At 44.6% G+C, this 14,430-nt stretch overlaps 1 protein-coding gene across 1 annotated transcript in view; it reads right to left on the reverse strand.

The window, feature by feature from the left end:
- Positions 1-6,757: 6,757 nt before the first annotated feature.
- The window catches only part of Fam120a (family with sequence similarity 120 member A), a 103,864-nt gene continuing 96,191 nt past the window's right edge, over positions 6,758-14,430 (reverse strand). Inside the window, exons 16-18 of the mRNA XM_046457712.2 lie at positions 13,840-13,981; positions 12,969-13,065; positions 6,758-8,651 (exon numbers count right to left, since the gene is read on the reverse strand). Coding sequence (XP_046313668.1) covers positions 8,340-8,651; positions 12,969-13,065; positions 13,840-13,981 — 551 coding nt within the window. The 3' untranslated portion in view covers positions 6,758-8,339. The remainder of the gene's footprint in view (positions 8,652-12,968; positions 13,066-13,839; positions 13,982-14,430) is intronic.

Below are 14,430 nucleotides of genomic sequence, written 5' to 3' on the forward strand. Positions count from 1 at the left end.
TGTCTTCTTTTCCAAAATTATTTTGGCTAGTGGGGGTCTCCTGAGGCTACATATGAATTTTAGGTTGGATTTTTTTCTTAAAATGTATTTCCGAGGGCTGGTTTGTGGCTCAGTGGTAGAGTGCTTGCCTAGCATGTGTGAGGCCCTGAGTTCGATCCTCAGCACCACATAAAAATAAAATAAAGATATTGTGTCCATCTACAACTAAAAAAAAAAAAATTATATTTCTGAGGGCTGGTTTGTGGCTCAGTGGTAGAGTGTTTGCCTAGAATGTGTGAGGCCCTGGGTTTAATTCTCAACACCACATGTAAATAAAATAAAGGTCCATTGACAACTAAAACAATATTTTTTTTAAAAAATGTATTTCTGAAAAACAGATCACTGGGATTTTGATAGGGATCACTGTGAATCTGTAGAGTGATTTTAAGAGACTGACCTCTAAACAATATTAAGTCTTCTAAACCATAAACACAAGCTGTCTATCCATTTATTCGCATCTTCTTTAATTACTTTCATCAATGTTTGATCATTTTCAGTGGATAAGTCTTTTGCTTCTTTGATTAAGTTTATTCCTCAGTATTTTTTATGCTTATAAATGAAATTATTTTTTTATTGGTTGTTCAAAACATTACAAAGCTCTTGACATATCATATTTCATACATTAGATTCAAGTGGGTTATGAACTCCCATTTTTACCCCAAATACAGATTGCAGAATCACATCGGTTAACATAATGCCATATGAAATTATTTTCTTAATCTTCTTTTTAGATTGTGCATTGCTAGTGTATGGGGAGGGGACTGATTTTCACATGTTGATTTGTATCCTGCTCTTTGTTGAATATAAGTTATTAGTTCTTTCTTTTTTTTTTTTTTTTGATACCAGGGATTGAACTCAGCGGCATAGAGCCACATCCCCAACCCTTTTTGTATTTTATTTAGAGACAGGGACTCACTGAGTTGCTAAGCACCTTGATTTTGCCGAAGCTGGCTTTGAACTGGCAATCTTTGAACTCGTGATCCTCCTTCCTCAGCCTCCAGGGCCGCTGGGATTACAGGCATGCGCCACCACGACTGGTGTGAGTTATTAGTTCTAAAAGGTGTGTGTATACATGTGTAAAATCTTTAGAGCCATTCTGACATCCCATTTGGGTAATTAACCCTGTCCTCCAAGGTCACTCCTTGTGAAGGCTTCCCTGATGCCTTCTTTCCCCCCAACTGGTGTATGCTCCTCACTTCCGCTGCTTTTCTTCTCCATAGAACCTTCTTCTGCTGAGCGGGCGCAGGCCTGTAATCCCAGCGACCTGGGAAGGTGAGGCAGGAGGATCACAAGTTCCAGGCCAGCCTCAGCAACTTAGCAAAGCCCTAAAGCAACTTAGCAAAACCTTATCTCAAAATAAAAAATAAAAAGATCTGGGGATGTGGCTCAGTGGTTAAATCCCCCTGGGTTCAATCCCAGTATCAAAAAACAAAACAAATGAATCTACTACCATTGCTGTTGTGGTTTTCCTTGAATTTCTTCTTCTTCCTCCGGCACAGGGCATTGAGCCCAGGGCCTCCTGTATGCTAGGCAAAAGCTCTACCACTACACTGTATCCCCTGCCTTATTTATTTATTCGTCTATTTATCTTGAGACAGGGTGTCACTAAATTGCTGGGGCTGGCCTTGAACTTGCCAGCCTCCTGCCTCAGCCTGCAGAATAGCTGGGATTTCAGCTGTGTGCCATAGCACCCGACTTGGATTCATTTTTTCCTGTGTGTTTTCCCATGACTGTCCTTTCCCCACTCAGGTAAAGTTCTACAGCCCTGGGAGGACACCGTCCCCTTGGGAGTAAGCACAGCACCGCCCCCTGCAGACCCTCCAGAGTGACCAGCTGGTGGTGAAGGCCCAAAGGACATCTGTCTTCATGGGGAGACCCTAAGTCATTCTTTCCAGATGCATGGGTCTGGGGTGCTTGTGTAGGGCCTACTGTGGTCACTTGGTTAAGACCTTCAGCCTGAATCCCTACCTCCCCTTGTTAGCTAGCGAGGCAGGGCTGGCTACAGTTCTTGCTACCTAGGCGGGCTCACTGTCCGTGGAACCCTTTGCATTCTGGTTGGCTTGGGCCACTTCCAGTTTGGGAGTCCAGAGGGGTGGAAAAATGGGTGCATGCACTGGCTGAGTCCCAACCCTACTGAGGGTCAGGGAGGACGGTGGCCCTACCATGGTCTCAGACACCTCCACTTTCCAGGACAGTGGCACATTCAGTGTTCCAGAGTCCTGGGCTGCATAAAAAAGGACCACAGACCTAGACAGCAGACATTTAGTGTCTCCAACTTTAGAGGCTAGAAGTCTGAGCTCCAGGTGTCTACAGGGCCACACTCACACAGGTGCTAGGGAAGGATCTGTTCCAACCACTGTCCATCTTCTGGTAGTTGCTTGGCCTATGGTAGTCACTCCAGTTTTCCCACAGGATTCTCTCTGTGTGTGCCTCTCCTGTGTCCATGTTTTCCCTTTTTATAAATTCACCAGTTGTCCTGGATTAGGGCCCAACGTACTCCAACATAACCTTGTCCTAATTCAACTAATTATATCTGCAAGGAACCTATTTCCAAGTAAGGTCACATTCTGAGTGACTGGGGGTCAGAACTTTACCATATGAATTTGGGAGGGGGCTGGGGATGTGGCTCGAGTGGTAGCGTACTTGCCTGGCATGCGTGCGGCCCGGGTTCGATCCTCAGCACCACATACAAAAAAAGATGTTGTGTCCGCCGAAAAACCAAAAATAAATAAATAAATAAATGGTAAAAAATTCTCTCTCTCTCTCTCTCTTAAAAAAAAAAATTAATTTGGGAGGGATATGTATCTACCCCTAGCACAGAGTGAGGCATCTTATTGAAAAACCTCTTCCTGTCCCCACCTGTAGGCCATTGAGTCACCTTAGCCTGAGCCATGCTAGCAGGGCATACAGGGCCTGGGTAGGAGGCCCGAGCACCCCCCACCATGGTTCCCCAGGGCACAGAGCAATAAGTGAACAGCTCCCAGCACCACAATGTGAAGGATGCAGCCAGGGTTGGCAGGCCAGCAAGCAGCAGGCTTCTGACAAAAAGTCTCTGCTAGGTCCACTCTGTCAAGTAGCAAATAATTTTTCCGCCCAAGATATGATGTGTGGGGATGGGAGTGGGACAATAACAAATCAGTGCCTTCTTGGAAGAAGTGAGGCTAGACTAAATCAATAGAAGAGAGAGCCTCCTGAACCCCCTAAGGATGCCCTCCATCAGGGAAGGACTGGCCCCTCGTGTTTGTTCCTGTAGGGTAGCCACAGGCTCCCTCTAAGCTGGAGGTGGGATGCAGAGAGTCCCCAAGGCTGAGCCAGCACTCCTGTTGTCTCTGCAAGTGGTGATATGGATTAAGTTATAGACCGTGAATTATTTCTTAAAATGCTTGCCTTTGGCCTGACCGAGGGATCATAAAAGAACCAGGGGACATTTGAAGTTCCTGTCAAAAGAAAAATAAACAGAGCAAATTAGACATAAGACATGTTCACCAGCACTAAAAATTAAAGTCACACAAATGAAACCCCATCTTTACCTGTCAAATTGGCAAAGGCCAGTCTCCCCATTCCTAGCAGGTAGGCTTCTACAGACAAATGACTCCTGGGCCCCAGTGGAATGGGGGGGAAATAGGGGCAATGCCATGCTGTGTCTTGGGGCCATATTGGTGAGAGCAGTTCCTTTTGGAGAGATGTTCACCAGGAGTAATGGCATTGACAGTCACATGATTCACCCACATAATGGCACGGACACCTGGAGTCCCCAGGCTTCTGAGCACACCCATCTTGTCTCACAGTGATACCCCAGAACCTGGCCTGAGGATGACCTTGGATCCCCCCCCCCCCCGCATCAATGACTTACTGTCAGACCTCCATCCTCTCCTCCTGGCCTGAGCCCTCTCATTGCTCTGTCACTCATCAATCACCCAGCTCATTTCCCTCATTTTCATGCCTGAAATACTCTCTGCCAGGCTGGGGATGTGGCTCAAGCGGTAGCGCGCTCGCCTGGCATGCGTGCGGCCTGGGTTCGATCCTCAGCACCATATACAAATAAAGATGTTGTGTCCGCTGATAACTAAATATATATATATATATATATATATATATATATATATATATATATATATTAAAAAATGTTCTCTCTCTCTTTAAAAAAAAAAAAAACAAACATTCAATATATGAAATACTCTCTGCCATGCTTGGAATCAAACCTAGGGCCTCATGCATACTATGTAAGTGCTCTACCACTGAACTACATCTCCAACCCACCTGAAATATTTTTAATTGTACACACGATGGGTACCCCCCCTTCAAATGTAAATGCCACAAAGGCAGGATCCTTATGCCTTCTGCTCCTTGGGGCCCAGGGCAGGACCTGACACAGATGCTTCTTAAGAATTTGTTGAGGCTGGTCGTGGTGGCACACACCTGTAATCCCAGCAACTCTGGAGGCTGAGGCAGAAGGATTAACAGTTCAAGTCCAGCCTCAGCAACTTGGTGAGACTACCCATCTCAAAATCTAAAAAGGAGTTGGGGATGCAGCTCAGTGGGTGGAGCACCTCTGGGTTCAAAGCCTTGTAACACACACAAACACACACACACACACATGTGAGCATGTACATGTTCAAAGAACTTGTTGGATGACAAATAAGTGGAATGTCCTGCTGGGCTACCAGATAAAGACAGGGAATCCACTGTGGTATAGCAATCATCAATGATGCTAGGTGAGAAAAATGTTAGAAAACATATATGGGCAGTATGAAATGTATATAAGAAAAAAAAATCCATAAGGGAAACCCACTCTTCAAAGTAATGGAAGAGTTGCTGGTGGCTTTTCTTTTCCTTTTTATTTACCTGTATTTTTAAACTTGCCAAAATAAGCATGGTTTTTACAAAAAAGTGTGTGGTGGGGATCAATAAAAGCTATTTTTTTTTAAAAGGAAGAAAATAAACACTAAGCCAGGAGCAGCGTGTGTCACCTGCCTGCCCCAAGAAGCCATACACCCAGGACAACACCAGCCTCACAATCAGTCTTGAGCCCTGGCCAGGTTCACCTGCAGCTGCAGTCCCTCAGCCCAACTTGGCATTGACCTTTGTTTGGGTCTTCCCTGCAATTCCAGCGGTGTGGGAGGAACCGCCAGCGTGGTGTCCTCAACCTCCCTGTTACAGCCCCTTAATGCTTGGAGCCTCCAGCACCCTTTCCCTTTTTCTTTCCTGTTCAAACCTGCAACTCAAGGACTTCAGAAACAGGCAGAGAGACCCTCCTTGCAGTCAACTTCCAGGGTCTACAGCACTTGCCACTCTCCAAGTGACATGAAAACCTGCAGGGGGAAGGTTATCAAGGAAAGGATGCACATCTTTGAGATGATGGCATTCCTGCTCCTGGGAATTGTGCAGAAACCCATCCTGTCCCATCTCCAAGCCAGAGGGCTGTTCAGGTCAGTTTGCTGTTCTCCAGTAGGATGGACCTAAGCTTACAGAGAACCCAGAAATGGCGGAGTTTGTGGTTGTCACTGGAAGTGGGGGCGACACTGCTGGCACTCGGTGGTTGGAGGCCCATCAAACTGAAAAGTCTCCCTCCAAAAATCTGCCCTCCTACCAGGCGTTTGGGATCCAGAGTGTTTCAAACTTGCTCCTCAAAGGCCTCCCGGGAGTGGGGGTAAGATGGAGTGTTCCTTGTTCCAAAAGCCCTGAGAAGGAGCTTTGTGGTGTGACACCCTCAGGCAGCCGGCACACACAGAGAGGGAGTGAAACTCAAAACTCAGCCACTGAGAAACCAGTGGGATCAAAATGATAGATGACAATCAGGGTGAGGAAGAGGATCGGAGTGAGGCTTCAGCTTCTCCCAAATCTCAAGCCCAGTCCTGTGCAACACAGAATTAAATTCATCTGGGTCTGCATACAAGCAGGCCCTGGACACCTCCCAGGGACTTAGGGACGACGGGGCCCTAGGTCGGTGCGGCCACCCAGGGCGGGTTCCGGCGACATCGAGGGCCTGGTCAGTCCCAGGTCGACTCGGAGCCCTCCCTGGGAGAGGGCCGACTCGGGACCGAAGCGCTCGCCCAGGGTCCCCCGGGAATCCGGACCATCAGGGGCCGCCTCCGGCACCGAAGGCACCAGGCTCCACGGAAGCCCTCAGGCCGCCGCGGGCCGCAAGGCCCCAGCAACTGGGCACCGCCCGGGGCTGCGCGCGCACCCGGCCTGCAGGGCGGCGAGTGAGGACGCCAACAACGCCCCGCCCCGCCCCGCGCAAACCCCGCCCCGAGCCCCCGCCCCTCGGGCTGGAAAAGGGCCTCCTCCCCGCCCCCGCCAGGTGCGCGGCCCTTCCGCAGAGAGCGCGCACCACGGGCTGCAGGTCAAAACGTGGCACGAAAAGCAGGCCACACATTGTAACCCCGAGTTGTAAAAACGTAGTTTTATCAAGATCAAATTTATTTCCACCACGGGACTTAAAAATGTTTCCTATTTCTAAGCCTGCTTTATCAGACAATGTCTTTTCTGGTTGCATGAAACAACTGCAGAACCCCAAAGCTGCTCAGTCAGCATAATTTTCACACTGACCATATATTCAGATTTCCCTAAAGCTAGAACTGTGGAATCAACTTTGAAAGGGCACAATATTTCTACGTTTTGGTTTTCTGATGGAACTCTTCAAAAGCTATCTGAATTTGAATTAACCTCTGTAAAATGTATGCTTTTACAAGTGAATTTAAAAGCCACACCATACTTTATACTAAAAGAATAAAGATTTTTATTAAGCATTGTAAGTTGCATTCAATAGCCTCCGGATACGCCACACCACAATCCATCGACAGTCAATCAGACCCAACAGCAGTTCATTCTTCACAATCCATGAGTTAGGGCAGAACTCCCTTCAACTTACAGTAAGATCCTACTTAGCTCTTGCGGGCAGGGGTTGGGGAATTACACCTCATTTCTGATCACTAATGTGATGAAGAGCATCAGAAGTATATGAAAACGATAAGAAGTGATTCTGATTTCAAAGTACATTGTTTGGAAACATTAACAAAAACATCAAAATGATAGAAGTATACCTGCTTCTACTAAATTCTTGATGGGAAAGTTTTCAAGAACAAGCAATTTGTTTCCTGCTACAGAAGGGGGGGGGGTGGTTTTTTTTTTTTTAAGATCAAAGGGTTTTTTTTCTTCACAGAATTTCATATTTTGCTAATATGAAGGCATAAAACAGCAACAAAGAACAATAATGCATACAGCAGTGAATACACCAGGGTAATGTTGATATTTGAAAACGGCTAGATAATTTTTGGGGGATTTTAGAATAAATGCAACAGAGGTCAATAATCACAAAATTTTAAGGTTAGAGCAAGATCAGTCAATGACTAAACAGAGTTAACATCTTTTATAGGACTATTACTGATTATTAGCATTTTTGTTTTGCAAATGGGCACATACTGGTAAGAATGGAAGAAAGGACAATAACATGCATAATATTAACTACACACTTTAAAAATTATGAACCATGCAGAAGTTTAGCTCAAGTAGTATACTAATGGTCTACGTCCGATTCAAAACCACATAGTTCATTGATCACAGATGCATGGTATTAGTCACGAAGTTTCAGAACACATTGTGTTGATTTTGAAAGGTCATTTGCATCTCTATGATTTCAACTTTATCTCCATTTAACTTGCTTGTAAAGTATGTATGATGTACTGTATATTTAAAATCAGCAGAACGGCAATATTACTCTATAATTTTTTTAGTTTCGATAGTTGCACTTTTTTTTTTTTAACACAAAAGAACCACATCAACGGTGATGAAATTTAAGTAAGAAAGAAAAACTGTGGTTGTGTCTTATTTCTTTCATAATCATAAAAATCAAAGCCTTAAACAAAGCTTCATTGTGAAACAGTAATGCAAAATCAAATATAATGGCATACATATGGTGCCAAATGCTAAAAATTATATTTTAAGCTATATATAAAGACTGCCAAAATTTGTTTTCTTTATAGTTCAAGAAATACAACTATAGGCTTTTGTCATAACCAGTTTAAACTTTGTGTGTACTTCATTTTAAATGCGGGAGTCAAATGCTCTTCATTTTCTTTCTCTCTTTTTTGTTTTATTGTAGCATTTTGACTACAACTGGTTAAAACTAAAAATGTGTTGTTTAAATCTCTGATATCAAAGAGGGATCTGAATTTCCAAAGTCCTCATTTTTCTCTTACGGAAAGGACAAAATGTACATAACTGCAGGCTCTCTTTCTCTCCAGATATTCCTAAATCCTTACCCTTCCAGCATCCTTCACCCTCTATAAAAAATAAGTTTACTCTTCTTTATTTAAGACAGCTGCCTCCAGAGCAGCCTCCCTGCGGCAGGCGCTGTCTGTACTTAGTGCATTTAAATGAGGATTTGTATTGCACGTTTTAGAGTCATTGTTCAAGGCACTTTCGGAGTGGCTGGGGGCCCTGGTGTCACCCGCGCTCCCGTTCATCTGGGGCACTGGCTTCTCCTCGGCCATCACTCCGTTTTCAGCCAGGGACCCGTCTGAAGACATGGCAGAGGACTTGGATTCCCCGGATTTCGACTTCAGCTCTTTGGCCACTTCTTCAGCTGAAGCAGCATAAGGAGGTCTGCCCTGTTTAAAGGAAAAGACAAATGGTGAGGCAGCCTGGGTAAGCGGTGGGACAGCGGGCCGGGTTCTGGCCTAGCGACTCTGACTACAGACTCGGAGCACACAGAGACTCCTGACTCTGACTTCGCCCTGAGTGGCCTTCAGGTGGTACAGCTTCTCCTATATCAGTTCGTCCCTTCTCGGCCCCTTTCCTTGACATTTCTGCAGTTAATATCCTGAAAAAGAGGGAGATTCCCACTTCAGGAGCTCTAACTAACCCTTTATATAGCACCCAACCTTTTGTTGTTGTTGTTTAAATAGTTTTAGTTGTAAATGAACACAGTGCCTTTATTTTATTTATTTATGTGGTGCTGAGGACTGAACCCAGGGCTGCACATGCACTAGGCAAGCACTCCACCACTAAGCCTAGCACCCAATCTTTTAAGGTAACAAATATTCCTCATGAGTCTCCTCTGAAATTGAGGCTGTGCCCATGCCCTCTAAAATGAACAACTGGGTGGGCACCCCCCTACCGCCCCCACACCTAATCATGCCCTCTCCACCAGGATAGGGTGATGCCCTCCAGCACCTTCCTGTCATCCTATCCTCAAACCCAGGGGGGCTTTACACTAGTGCAGACTAAGTCCACTGGCTCTACCTAGAAGAGGGAGCATGTCAAGTGACCCTTGTCAAAATACAGGTGTCCCCCCTTTCTCCCACAACACTTCTTACTTTAGGTCCTGACACTTGTGTTCAGAAATACCCACACTAGTCAATGCTACTCTCACAAATCAATGTTATTGTTATTTCCTTGGAACTCTGAAACAAATAATTTGTTTTGTTTTTATGATGCTGGGGATTGGACCAAGGATCTTGTGCACGACAGGCCAAGTCTCTACCACTGAATTACACTCCCAGCCTGAGAGGAACACTTAACAACAGCTGATTTCCCCACATGTGGAAACACGCACTCTACAACTGGTTTCTCTTTCTTTGCCACCACGAGGCAGCTTCTTCTGCCATCACTAAATGTGCCGTCGGAGCAAGCAAGCAGCGCGGCTTCCTCCACCTCTTGGTACCTCTTCTATGAACTGACCCACAGGGATACAGCTCTCCAGGGAAGGAGAAGAGCTGGGAGTGGAGTAGCAATGGAACAGGATAGCAAAAACAAGGAAAGAGAAGATCTAGAAACGATGATAAGCCTTTTTTTTTTTTTTTTTTTTTTGATGGTACCAGGGAAGGAACCCAGGGCCTTGCACATGCTAGGGATACTTAACACTGAGGCACATCCCCAGTCTTTCTGCCATACTTTTAACATTCTGGAAAAGGTAAAACTATGGGGAGAGTAAAAAGATCAGTGGTTGCCATGGGTTTCCAAGGAGAGAGGGAGGGATGACTCTAAGGTGCACACAGGATTTCAGGACAGTGAAACTACCCTTGGATATCATAATGGTGGAAGGACATGTGTCAAACCTGTAGAATGTGTAACACTGAGAGTGAGCCCTAAGGTAAGCTAGTCCTGATGAACTCTGTTGATCATGATGCATCTGTACGTTCATCGCTCTGATAGGGGTGAAGCAGGTGGTGGGGAGCCTGGGGGAGGGGCAGACAGGAACTCCCTGTACCTTCCTCATAAGTTTTGCTGTGAACCTAAAAACTGCTCCCAAAACTATCCTTAAAGAACCAAATTACCGAACTGTGCATTTTAATCAGGTGAGTTTTATCAAGAAGGGAAGAAAAAGATACAAAGGAATTGGGCTGGGGATGTGGCTCAAGCGGTAGCGCGCTCGCCTGGCACGCGTGCGGCCCGGGTTCAATCCTCAGCACCACATACAAACAAAGATGTTGTGTCCACCAATAATTGAAAAATAAATATTAAAAAATCCTCTCTCTCTCTCTTAAAATATATATATATATATACATATACACACACACACACACACACATACATACATATATATACACATATACATACATACACACACAAAGGAATCAAGATCCTGAAGGCAGGTATAGAAGAACCAGCATGAGAGCAATGGGAGCAGTCAAGCGAAAGATAAAGAACAAAACTGGGCAGGAGTGTAGCTCGGTGGTAGATGTTTGCAAAGCCCACACCAGGCCCTAGGTTCATTTCCTAGTGTGTATGTACGTGCACGCATCAAAAAAGAAAACTGAGCATTCCTAATTCAAGATAACTCTTTAACACAGAATAAGATCTGAAATTACCTGTGGAAAGAGTACCCCTCACACTGTGTACGGTCTAGGACAACCAGTGCCAGGGAATGACAGAGAGGTACTAACTCTCAAGGAAGACCAGAAACAATCTGGGTGCTTAGGACAACATCATGAGTGGCTTCAAAGGGAAAAGCATTAGATGTCTTTGACAGTAAAGCTTTATACACACAAACAAAATGAAATGATGTGAAGATCATGGAGAAGAAAAATTGTTTCCTGGTCAGGAAAACGGTTTCACGTTGAATTCTGTTTCCTGAGTCCTTCCTGTGGACGTTTCCTGCAGGATCCACTGAGGAAAGTCTTTGAAAGACCAGAACAGAGGTACAGACATGGGCCTAGAGAGGACGTGGAATATGAAGGTATTTACAGAATCAAGAAAAATAAAGCAAAAAGGGAAAGTATAGTAGGTGATGGCTGCTTCCAGATACTGTGGATAAGAACAGCACAGTTGGTGGCTGGGGTGTGGCTCAGTGGTAAAGCACTTGCCTCCCATGTGTGAAGCACTGAGTTCGATCCTCAGCACCACATAAAAGTAAATAAACAAAATAAAGACACTTTGTCCATGCACAACTAAGAAATTAAAAAAAAAAAAAAGAAGAACAGCATAGCTATCTTAAAACTGTGCGTGCATGTGTATGTGTGTGTGTGAATAAGTGTTAAACGTTTTCTTTCTTTTTGAGACAGGGGCTCACTCTCTTGCCCAGGCAATCTCAAACACCTAGGCTCAAGGGATCCTCCTGCCTCAGCCTGCCAGGGAGCTGGGACACTATGATGGTGGATACATGTCAAGCCTATAGAGAATACAACACTAAGAGTAAGCCCTAATGTAAACTACGGACTCTGGGTAATTATGACCTGTCAGGAGGGTTTGACAATTATAATAAATGTTATCACTGTGAGAGGGGATGTAGTAGATAGTGGGGGAGGCTGGACACCACACCCTGCTTACAAAATTTTTTTTTAGCTGTTTGCAGTGAATAATGTTGGCCACGGTAGTGAGAACAGGTATTCTGAGCCCATGTGTGTAATATGGGAGAAAGCAATGATGCATTATAGCATATTCTAATTTAATTAACCCTATTTTCTAAAGAACCAAGATTCTCAGAATAGAAAAAAAAAGAACAGAGGTTGTAGTAGAGGGTAAGTACATTTCTAAGCCCTTAATTAGAACTGGAAGATTCAACAAAGAATTCATGAAGTATTTTCTGGGGTGGGAGGAGGAATTACAGGTATGAATCTATGGGGTATGTTTGTACAGGCATGTATGTACCTTCCGTCTCTGTGACTGTCCATAGGAGAAACCTAAAAACGTAGACTCAGTCCAGAGGACATAAGGACATAAAAGAGAAGAGGTAAAATAAAAGTCCACAGCCCTCGACTTGGACAAGAAACAACAGCAGGAATTCACAAGGATCTTATCCTTAAAAAAAAAAAAAAAAAAAAAAAAAAACCAATGGGCACAGTGGGCCAATGGCCAAGCCTCAATCCCAGGAATTTGGGCAGCAGACGTAAGAGGATGGTAGCTTCAAGGCTGGCTTGAACCTTCATGAGACCCTGTCTCAAAAAAAAAAAAAAAAAAAAAAAGACTTGGTATTTCAGCTCAGTGTGAATCAGCACTCCTGGATTCAATCCCCAGTACCAGGGGAGTGGGCCCCCACAAAAGCCAGTATATGTTGTGTGTGTATTTATGTTAAAACAAACAGAACACCAATAGAACACCAGGACCTGTGACCAATCCTGCGGTCAGTGCCTAGGCTGTGGTCTTGAAATGCCATTTCCTACCAAGAAAAAAAGAAACCAACAGAAGCAGATGTCCTGGGTTTGGTCCCTCTGGGTGCAGTGACATCCCAGGGAGCATGGGATTTTGTGTCCCACCAGACAAGAAGCTGCTGAACGCCAAAGGGAGCACAGTGAGGGACAGAGGCTCCCAAATGAGAAGGAAATGGCTCAGCCTCCAGGGCCTGCATGTCTGGCAAACTCCCGTGTACCAGAGGGCCTGGTGGCCACAGTGCCCACTCACCCCCTTGGTCTGAACACAGGCACTGAGAACCTGGCTGAGAAAGGAGACACGCACAGCAAAGGACAGGAAACCTTGCAGGGCATTACCTGAATTGCTCCCTGGCTTTTATAACCTCGGCCATAGTACCTTCCACCTCTACCAAACGTCCGTATCACTGGGGTGGAAATAACTCCTCTTGGACGCCTAGGCGAATAGAAAAGGACAAGAGAAATGCACTTAAATTTATCACAGACAACATGTGCAAAAACTTTAAGTGGATGTAAAGGTGTCTGATCTTATGCTCCGTAAGGGATGGAGTTTATTGAATATGGTCATGCTTAAATTTATTTAAGAAATCAATCTTATTTTCATCATATTCAAGGCTTTTGATTTAAAAATACTTTAAAAATAGTCATAAAAAGGCAACTGATTGGGGCTGGGGTTGTGGCTCAGTTGGTAGAGCGCTTATCTAGCATGTGTGAGGCACTGGGTTCGATTCTCAGCACCGCATATAAATAAGTAAATAAAATAAAATCCATGAACAATTAATAAAAATATTTTTTAAAAAGGCAACTGATTAGCTGAACGTGTGATTATTTGATAATGGTTAAAAAATTACAAAATGAGCCGAGCGTCATAGCGCACACCTGTAATCCCAGTGGCTTGGGAGCTTGAGGCAGGAGGATCACAAGTTCAAAGCCAGCATCAGCAAAAAGCAAGGCACTCAATGAGACCCTGTCTCTTAAAAAAAAAGGGCTGAGGGTATGGCTCAGTGGTGCTGCCCTCCCTCCCCAGTTCAGTTCAATCCCTGGTACCCCCCCCCAAAAAATTTACATAATGCTATAATAGGATCTTATGATGTTAAAGTGTACATAATGATACAAAAACTTTCCTGCTAAGCTCATCATTTTAAAAAAAGCAATTCAGAGGCTACTGTTTTGCACTAGACAAAATACATTTTCCTGGTTCAGAGCTTACCCTCTTGCTGGTCCTCCCACAGAGACCACTTGTAGTGGGAAGGGCCCTCGGCCTCCACGGCCCCGCCTGCTTCCTGCCCAGTGGCCAACCACAGTGCCAGCAATTTCTAGTTTCCCTCCCTGAGAAGGTATAGGTTGGACTCCTGCACAAAAAAATATACAAGAAGACAAAATCTTTATAATCACAGCATTAAAATTGGTAAAGAGAAACAAACAGGCAAATTCTTTTCAGTTCTGGTTTCTATTTAGGATGAAGCCATTTTATCTTGTTTGCAAAGACTCCTTTTTTAAATTATGTAGACTATGTACACACTGTGATTTTAAGCTGTTGGTTCCAACGGCAAGGGTGCAGGCCCTTCAGAGAAAGAGATTCAAGAAGGGACTCTGCAAACTCACATGTTTTTCTCTTTTTGGGGGTGGGGTGGGGGTGGGGGTTGGGGCAGCGTGCTAGGGATTGAACGCATGGCCTTGGGCATGTAAGGCAAACACTGTACCAACTGAGCTGTATCCCCAGCCCTTATGCTTTTCTGTTTAGGCAAATACTTCCAAGTTTACTTCTTTAGCCAAACATTATAGAAAATTATTAATAAAT

The sequence above is a fragment of the Marmota monax genome, unplaced genomic scaffold (genome assembly GCF_021218885.2).
Source record: "Marmota monax isolate L192 unplaced genomic scaffold, Marmota_monax_Labrador192_F-V1.1 WCK01_AAM20220418_F8-fsc00231, whole genome shotgun sequence".
NCBI classification, from domain to species: Eukaryota; Metazoa; Chordata; class Mammalia; order Rodentia; family Sciuridae; genus Marmota; species Marmota monax.